Source organism: Eucalyptus grandis, chromosome 7, assembly GCF_016545825.1.
Source record: "Eucalyptus grandis isolate ANBG69807.140 chromosome 7, ASM1654582v1, whole genome shotgun sequence".
NCBI classification, from domain to species: Eukaryota; Viridiplantae; Streptophyta; class Magnoliopsida; order Myrtales; family Myrtaceae; genus Eucalyptus; species Eucalyptus grandis.
Genome location: NC_052618.1, coordinates 21,572,024 through 21,581,902, shown reverse-complemented (window position 1 = coordinate 21,581,902; position 9,879 = coordinate 21,572,024). Strand labels below are relative to the sequence as shown.

The following is a 9,879-nucleotide window of genomic DNA, read 5'->3' as shown; positions in this document are numbered from 1 at the left end:
TTCGGTTGAAGAGAGGTGCGACGCTCGAGCCCTTTTTATAATGTGTCCTACGCGTTCCGGAGGTTCCAGGTGCTCCCGCCACGACAAAAAGCATCGCCAGCGCAAGTACTATAGTATCTGTTCGATCGTTATGCAACTGGTGCAGGTTTGTGTCAAAAAGCGCACACTCACAAAGCGAAAGGTGCAAAGGTTAAAGCTACTTCTATTTAAGAAACACGAGGTTCTTGCGATCTGTGGTCCTTAACGATTGATAGTCCATTATGGAGCGAACATCTTCCGCAAAAGATTAAACATCTGAGCAGCTGAATTTCGCCTTTTTGCTTTGTTGAACATCAGAATATTTAACTTTCGAAATCATGAGATCGTATCATTGGTTGATTTAATGCATTTCGTGTGCGTCCCTTGTGTGTTCGGGTAGTGTGATGTGATTGCCATTACCCGTACATTATCAACGCATACTTAATGAGAAATCGTGATTAGCTGAATCGGCAAGAACATGGAAAGAGGAAAAAGAATCTAACTTTAGGAATACAAGCCAAACAGCTCATGTGATCGTGTAATTATTTGACTGAAGGCATTTCGTGTGCGTCCCTTGTGTGTTCGGCTAGTGTGATGTGATTGCCATTACCCATACAATGCATACTTCATGAGAAATCGCGATTAGCTGAATCGGCGAGAACATGGAATGGAATAGGAAAAAGAATCTAACTATAGGAATACAAGCCAAACAAGCCAAACAAGCCAAACAAGCCAAACAATTTATGGCATATTTAGTAACCGTTTTATTCCCAAGAATAATTCCTTATCCAAAAATTTATTCTTTTTTATTCTATTCCCGAAAACAATTTTTAAACATTTTAAGCCGTTTGGTAATTATCCAAAAATTTATTCCCAGAATAGAATTGCATTTGGTATCATTCTGAAAATTTCTAATCCAAATCATTTTCTTTTAATTTTTAAATAATTTTATTTCTTATTTCTTTTTTTCTTTTTTTTTTTTTTTTCTTTCTCTTATTCTTCTTCATGGTTTGCTAGTCGCCAGCCTTGGAATGACCGGCGACTAGCTAGACGAGGGCCGGCGACCTCGCCAAAGCATTGCCGACCCTTGGCGAGGCCGCACCTCCTTGGCCAAGCCTCGCCATCAGCTGGGCTCGGCCAAGGGAGGCTCGCTAGTGGCCGAGGGAGGCCTAGGCAGGCCTTGCCTGATCTAGCAAGGCCAAGCCTCGGACGAACTCACTGAACCTCACCCAATCGGTCACCAGTGATCAGCAGCGATGGTGGCAACGGTTGAAGAAGAAGAGAGAGAAAAGAAGAACAAAAAGAAAAAGAAAAGAGAAAAAAAAATAAGTTGGTTTGATTCTAAAATTATTCCCAAAAACAAAAAATCAACTTTTTTTTTACTTCTCAATTCTGTTACAAATCTACTTTCGAGAATAAACAAATAAAAATTTATTCCCGAAAATAAAAATTTTATCAAATAGATTTATGTTTCAAATCTACAACCCAAAACAAAAGAATAGAAATTTTTACTATTTAGCTGGTTGCCAAACACGCCATTTTTTGCTTTTACAGAAACGATGAAAAGAAAGATACTCTTGATATAAATGCGCGAGGCGTATGTTATAGTATGATGAAGGTGAACTCGATTCATTGCAAAGTAAAAGCAACTTAGAAAAATCAAAAACAAGCCGGATGCTGCGCTAGTGACACAAACATATTTGCGCAGTCATCATTCTTGAAAAGAGGCTTGAGGCAAGTGCGAGCATGAACTTATCTTTTTAGTATAATCACATTCAAAACCGATAGAGCCCCAGGGCGGTCGATGATTTCATGTTGAGTTGGAATCGAGCTGTAACTAAGGAAACCCTTACCTATTCTATGTATAGTCGAATAGTTTCATGGGTAACTACATGAAAGACATTACAAGATCCAAGGGGTAATGTGCCAACTCAAGGGTCGTGTACCGGAGGGGAGCATCTGCTTTGCACAGCAAGACCCGTTCAAACGCATCGAATTCTCGTCCTTTTTGTGCGCCCGAACTCAAGAAATTCTCCAGTGACCCTCAGGAATGGAATAGAAACCTGACAAGATGTCTATTACCCCTGTAGTTCCTAGCAAGGATTTCTGAAATCCTTAGTAATTACAAATCGAACAACTTAATAGATCTCGGCAGGAATTTTCAATCTTCGAAAGTAAGTACTGTGATGGAATTTGTCAGAAACCGAACAAAGAAGCCTGCATCATCGCAGGAAGTGGAGCTCTGACACGTCTGTCGGTGAATCTACTTCCCTCGTTCCGTCCCACCTTTAAAGTAGAAACTCCGTTTCATGTGACTGTAAAATTAGATATTATCCATACTAATTAAATATAGAAAAATTGGTCAAAATAATAGCTTCGTGGGTTTAGCATCCTCTCTGTCACATCAGTGGGGTTTTGGGCGGGGCTCTACGCAACCCATTGTACCTTTCCTTGATCAAATCTTCCTCTACAGCTCCACTTCAATCCCATTCACTTCCATTCTCTCTCTCTCTCTCTCTCTCTCTCTCTCTCTACTTGATCGTTTCTCTTGCGACTTGTGATGATTTTGATGGGGAAGCTCGCTTTTTGATGCCTAAAAGGTCCAATGCTCCTTCCCTAGCTGCCTAATTTCCACCGAATCAAAACCCCGGTTGATTTTTTTCTTCTGCCTGGAGGAAATCCACAGGCAATAGCGGAAGCAGCGGCGCCAACGCCACCAGAGGCACAGGAGCCGGGGCAGCCACCCTCTGCCCGGGGCGCCGCAGCTGGAGGGCAACTCTAATAGGTATGTTGTGGAGGTGGCAAAATGGGTCTAGAACTCGTATTTTAATCCATATTTGATAAAATGGGTCATAATATGTTGCATTAAGTTAAAAAAAAAAGGCTTAATTGGGTCATGAATTGATTGCCTAACAAATTAATGAGTTGATAACTAATCCATTTCTAACCCATATGAAAAATAAATAAAAAATAAAAAACAACCTCATGGAGTTGGACTTAAAAGATGCCAAGCCAATTTTTTTTTTTGAACAATTTATTTATTTATTTCCTTTTATTTCATCTAAGTCCAACGAAGATCACTAGCCAACTCTTGCCAATCACAGGCAATGGCCCACCAACCCTTGTTGACCATAAAGGGTTGGCAACCCATTTTCACTCAATCCATTTATCAGTTCAATACTTTTAAACGTTTTTATAAAGAACTATTTATAACTTGGTTGGATTTCAATTTTTTGAACCCATTTTCACTCAATCCTTTTTGAATGTCTAACAACCCATTTATAACCCACTTCAAAATATATGAGTAAAATAAAAAATAAAAAAATAGATGTATGATCAATTTTGACACCTCTAGTGACACGGAAGAGGAAAAAAATCTAACTAGAGGAATTTCTCAATTTATTTGCTTTTAAATAGAGGATACAAAGAAAGAGACTCATGAGCTTTGTTTTTTTTTTTTTTTTTTTTTGGTCAAAAGAAATATTGATGCATTAGATTAAGTAGTCATAGAACACAATGATGATGGACAATCTGAAACTAAAATATCCCAGAGAGATAGAGGGGGTATATGCACCCAATTTCGAGGGAGTTTCTTTGCGCGGTGTATGTGTACCAGCCAATCCCTCCCGAGGACAATTTACTTGATACGTTTTGGCACAAAAGAAGCTCCTGTCGCCATCGTTGAATTATGTCTCGTAAATTCCACATCTCGGCCCGGCCCATGACAAAATCCACCACCACTAAATTGTCGCTTTCACAAATAAAGTGAACTGCTTGACTTCGTGCATCTTGCACGTGAGACGACTTCCAGTTCGTGAGAAAGCGTAACCCGTGTAAAAGGGCTTCAAACTAACGAAGAAACCCTAGCCTCCGCTGCAAATCCGTCGACGACACACCCCGCTTTGTCCCTGGCGATTCCGGCAACAAAACAAAGGAATTCTCCTGGTACCCATGACGCATCAACGTTCAATTTCAACTCACGATTTCCTGGTGGTGTCCAGTCCTTTGGTAAGTGTTGAGATGTAGTTTGGTTTGGCTTTTTCATCGTTCCTCTACCGAAGGCTATATTCGGGTTTGTGCGAGATCAAGGACATCCGAATCCGTGAGTTTCGAGCTTTCCAAATCTGCGGAGAACCCACGATGAACTTCGCGCTCGGAGTAATTTCCTTCGTGAGTCGAAAACCGTCAGGAGCCATTGATCGAGCCGTTGGAATTGTTTCATCATATTCGTTCCCTGTAGCCTGTTGTCTTTCCAGATCTGTTTTGTCCACTCCGCAAAATAGGAACAGATGTTCGGTGGTTTCAACATTCGTGTAACACATCTCGACATAAAGGATCCGGCCGATTCTTTTTTGTAGAGATTCTCCCTTGTGGGAACGGCATTTTGACAGATGCTCCATAGAAAGGTTCGGATTTTCAGTGGGACAGCGAGACTCCAGATCTGTGTCCATAAATTTCGTGGGGGCTGGTAAGAACAAGAAGCTTTCTGTAGGTTTAGTTTGGTGGTCGATGCATGGGCCCTGTTATATTCGCTCTTCACCTTAAATTCACCTTTACTATTCCCTGTCCATATTCTGCTGTCTAGTTTGGGGTCTTTACTCAGGGGAATAGCTAGAATCTCATTTGCTATTTTCTCCTCAAAATACTGATGAATGAGGGTCTGCTTCCATGTTCGAGAATTTTCATTGATCAGACCTCCCACCATGGTTGGTTCTGCTTGGTTTATCAGTCCCCCTGTTAACTCCTGTGATAGCCATTTATCCTCCCTGATTTTGATTGATTTGCCATCCCCGACTAACCATTTGATATCTGTTTTAATAGAATCTCACACCAACAGCATGCTTTGCTAGCCCCAAGATGACCGCTGGCCCTTTTGTGCATTCCATATATCTCCATGAGGAAAATATATGCCATTTAAAACTTTACTCCATAATGCATGCGGGGAAGTGTGTAACCGCCAAACTTGTTTACCAAGCATTGCACAGTTGAAGGTAATTAAGTCTTTGAACCCCATCCCTCCTTCATCCTTTCTTTTCTTCAGAGCTTCCCAATTTTTCCAATGGATGCCTTTCTTTGTATCTCCTTTCTGCCACCAAAATGAAGCTATTCGCCTTTTAATTGCTCTGCAAATGGACACTAGCAGCTTAAAGATCGACATGGCATAGGTTGGTATGGCCTGCACCACACTCTAATCAAGACTTCCTTTCCCTGCTTTGGTGAGTAACTTTTCCTTCCAACCCTCCAGCTTTGAGTTTACTCTGGTTAGTATCCATGCAAATAATTCTTTTTTAGATTGTCCCCATTCTGTAGGGATACCTAAGTATTTTTCTGTCTTGTCAAAAACAGGCACTCTCAGTTCTTGAGCCATGTTCCTCTTAAGTGGTAAGGGACAATTCTTACTAAAATAATCGTCTGACTTGTTTAAGTTAACAGCTTGCCCCGTTGTATAACAATACTGGTTAATTGTAAGTGTCAGATTCTGACATTCCTTTAAAGTGCCATCCATGAAAAAAATAACATCATCCGCGAAAAGAAGGTGAGAGAGCTTAGGACAAGACTGTTGAACCTTGTATCTTTGAAATCAACCATGTTAACACATTTGTGATTAAGATGAATAAATAAGGTGACAGGGGATCTCCTTGCCTTAGACCTCTGGATGGATTGAAAAAAAAGGGGTAGGTTTGCCATTGAGCTTAACACTGAAGGTCACTGTTGTTATGCATTGCATTATTAGAGCTACCCATTTCTCTGAAAAATCCATTTTCAGCATGCAATCCCAAACAAAATCCCATCCAATTCTGTCATATGCTTTCTGCATGTCTAATTTGAGTACTGCCTGATGTTTTTTCTTTCTTTTGGTGATGCGCAACTGGTGTAACACTTCCTGCACAATGAGGATGTTATCCTGTATTTGTCGCCCTTGAACGAAGGCACTGAACCCATTTTCATTTTCTAACCAGAAAAGCCTCCATTTTAAATTCTCTTCTTCTTTTTCTGCATGCGGGGTATAGCCTCAAGACAAGAGGGCTGTGGTCCGAGCCTATTGCTGGAAGTGCATGAATTTCTGCATCATGAAAGATAACTCGCCATTCCAAGGTACATAATACCCTATCCAGTCTTTTTTTTTTAACAAGATCTCAATCCTTTTTGAATGTCTAACAACCCATTTATAACCCACTTCAAAATATATGAGTAAAATAAAAAAATAAAAACATAGATGTATGATCAATTTTGACACCTCTAGTGACACGGATGAGGAAAAAGAATCTAATTAGCGGAATATAAGCCAAGTAGTTCTTCTCAATTTATTTGCTTTTAAATAGAGGATACAAAGAAAGAGACTCATGAGCTTTGTTTATTTCACAAAAAATGTGGAAAATTTTTCAAGAAATCATTTTCTAGAAAAATGACAACACTTTCCGATGTTTGGTTGAAATATGAAAATGAACTAGAAAAATTTTTCTGCCGTTCAATAAGGAAAATATTTTCTTCTATGCACTCATTTTTTGTAAATTTTAAATTTTTTTAATTTTAAATTATTTTTCTTTTTTTCACCGGCAACCTACCGAGGAAGAAGAAAAATAAAAAGAAAGAAAAAGGAAAAAGAAAAATAATTAAAAAATAATTAAAAACTCAATTTTAAAAATAAATAAAAATAACAGGAAAAAGTATTTGGGGGAAAGAAAGTAAATTGAAAAAAGATATGGAAAATGTTCTCCTCTACTTGAAAGCGTAAATCATTTTCCCCCATTTTGGAAGGCTTTTTCTTTTTAATAAATGAAAATATTTCTCTCGATCAATTCTTTTTTTTTTTTTACTGAACACTAAAATATCCAGAAAACATGTTCCTAGAAGTTATTTTTTTGCAAAACGAGAGCAGCCTTAATATGGATATATCACGATCTAACACGAACTCAATTCCATGCTACCTAAATGCAATTTCGGATAATTGGGAACGGCCAAATGCCACGTTAGTGACACAAATATGTTTGCAGTTTGCACAGTCGTCTTTCTTGAGGAGGGGCTTTCAGGCAAAGCGCAAGCTCTTAAACATACTTTCACCCCCAAGCTGGCTCACTTGGGTGACCTTCCGACCAGCGGTATTATATATATTTTCTTTTGGTCGGAACCAGCGGTATCAAGACAAACGTTTTCTCACGAAAAAGAGCCACTGATCATGCACGAGCTCATTCGAGCACGAACCGATCATCGAGTATAATCACATTCAAAACATACAAAATCCTGGGGCCATCGATCTCACGTTGAATCGCAATTGAGCTGTAACAAAGGAAACACTTACCTATTCCATATACAGTCAAATATATCTTGGGTAACTACATCAAAGACATTACAAGATCAATGTGCCAAATCATGGGTCGTGAAACACATCTAATTCTCATCCCTCTGCACCCGAGCTCGAGTAAGTCCTAGACGTAACCAGTTAATCCAGTGATCAAACGCAACCTACCCACAAGAATCGAGTGTAACACAACCGTTTTATGTGAGTGCAAAAGCGATTCTAGAATTAGCAGACAGAGCAGGTTTGGCAAGTTCAGCTTAGAATTCAGCCTCTAAGAGACAGTGGACCAAGTTCCTATCAAGAGAATAATTTCAAGTTTCAATCAGGCTCTCTTGGCGTACGGGGATATCCCTGCCGTACGGAATATAGATTAGAAAAACCGAGATGTAGAAACGGAGAGATTTTAAATAATTACTCTGTAGTAGCCACAACATGCCACCACTGATGCATTAAAAAGCCTAAACTTTGCAGCCAAAACTCGCAATCCAAAGAAGTTTTAAGCAACTACTGGGAAGATAATCTGTAAAATAACTACAGAGCAAGAACCAGCAATTTTTTCCACCGATATCTTCGACCAAAACAGACGCCTGGCGTGCAAAAGATCGCTCGACAAAATAGCCCCGCTTATCTACTTCACCTATTGGGCATTTGATTCCATCAGAGGAAATGAGGACTGATCAATCCTGCAATCTCAAGGAACCCAACTCGGTCTTTCCCGCAAATATTTTCTTCAGCTTCTCATCACAAATTATGACCTTCTTGTTCTCAGGGTCCTAAAAAAGGGAAGCAAAACCAATACCATATCAGAGTCTGATTTTTTCCTTCCTATGAGACAAAGATGCAAGCAAGCATCAATAACACCAGTTCAACGTCCTTTCAAGGGATAGCATTGCTTGGACACAAGCAGCATTGCACATAATATAAAATAGTCGATTATAGCCTAAAACAAACAGAGCTTGAAAAAATAGGCAGCAGACATGTCAATGCAGAGCACGTTGAACATAGCACCTGACAATGGAAAGAAAAAAATCCGCAACATTAACCAGCTAAACATGAGGTATGACAACATAGTAGTTTCTCAAGAGCTCATAAATGGATATGTCTGTGGATGACGGCAAATGGATTGTGCATTACAAAATGAAGGTCTAGGATCGCTATCTTTTAAGGCAAGAAATCCTCATTAAAAACGCAAAATAGAAAAGGCAAACAGTGGACATACGAAACGTCATTTCTTTCTCTCATCCTTTACACAATTCATGATTTTTCCAAAGTACTAAAACTTACTTTGGTAAGTGCTAAGGAACCCAAAGACAGTGCTATCGTGTTGAAATAGCCCTCTGGTAGAAATTGTTACAGAAAAATAGTAAATACAGCGTCATTGAACCTTCTTTTAGGATTAGTAAGCATAAACTTCCCTATTCAAGAAACAGAATGCAGCAAGCATAAATCATGTGTTCATTCTCAGAAAGGAAAACCCTAATGCAGCATATTTGAAAAGCCATCGACAAAAAAGACACATCAGCTTCAGAGGATAACAATGCTTACCCGACTCACAAATAATTCTATAGATACTAGCAAATACAGTATCACCGCATTGTCATATCTAAGCAACAACCCAAATAAGATCCCACCTTACCCTCACCCAGTACAAGAGCCCTAGCAATGAACAAAACACTACATATAGCTCCAAACCGTCCCACATAAGACCCTGCTATTTTAACCACGCTCAAATGACCAAATCCTGTTAACTTTTCCACAACATCAGAGGTTCATACACATTTCATATGATTGGAACTTACCAGACCGTAGTCAAGCATTCAACAACTAACCAGTGGAATGCAAAAGAAAGAATCGTCCAATGTACCACTCTGTTTTCTTGCGGTCCATATCAAGAAGACGCCTAACAAGATTCCACCACACAACTTCCAACCGAGTAGCAAATGCGTACTACCAAGCAAACACTAAACCAAGATTTTAGCGCAATAAGAAGCCCGTACAGCATTTAAGAAAAATGACCAAACAATCCTTACACAACAAAACAGAAAACTCAAACCTTATCCACAGGGCAAAACCCTAACAATCAACACCGAACCCATCACCGAAACGCTTAAAAATCCAAACTTCCGGCGAACGATAAAGCGAAAACGAAAGAAAACGATGCTGCGAAAAAAAAAACCGAATGGACCTGAAGATTGTGCTCCTTGATGTAGGCCCAAATCAGCTTGAGCGCCTGGGTGCGGGGAATCTCGGGGACCCCGACCAGGGCCTGCATCTCCGGCGAGACGGGGCGGGGCTTCATGATGCCGCGCGGCTCGCGCTTCCCGGCGGAGGAGGAGGCGGCGGGCGAGGTCACGGCCCGGACTGTGGCCGCCCGGGCGGCGCGCGGCGGCAGGGCGAGCCTGGGCGACGGGGAGGCGGCGGCGGCGGCGGCGGCGAGGGGCGCCGTCTCGCGGGCGAGGACGGAGGAGAGGGAGTTGAGGGAGAGCGCCATTGCCGAAAGCGAAGAGACTGCAGCAGAGAGAGTGTGGGGAGACCGAAGGAGATAACGCGAGAGAAGATGC

The 9,879-nt window shown here is 40.7% G+C and overlaps 1 protein-coding gene across 1 annotated transcript; it reads right to left on the bottom strand.

Annotated features, from left to right (window-relative positions):
* Positions 1-7,703: 7,703 nt before the first annotated feature.
* On the bottom strand, positions 7,704-9,879 carry LOC104453117. Its single transcript, XM_010067635.3, has 2 exons — positions 9,504-9,879; positions 7,704-8,091 (listed from the first exon to the last, which is right to left on the bottom strand). The coding sequence occupies exons 1-2, from the start codon at positions 9,807-9,809 to the stop codon at positions 7,996-7,998; spliced, it is 402 nt and encodes a 133-aa protein (XP_010065937.2). The 5' UTR covers positions 9,810-9,879; the 3' UTR covers positions 7,704-7,995.

Coding starts and splice junctions, on each gene's coding strand:
- LOC104453117 (XM_010067635.3), bottom strand. CDS start 9,809: ATGGCGCTCTCCCTCAACTCCCTCTCCTCCGTCCTCGCCCGCGAGACG. Junction 8,092..9,503: donor TCAAGGAGCACAATCTTCAG/GTCCATTCGGTT, acceptor TCCCTTTTTTAG/GACCCTGAGAACAAGAAGGT.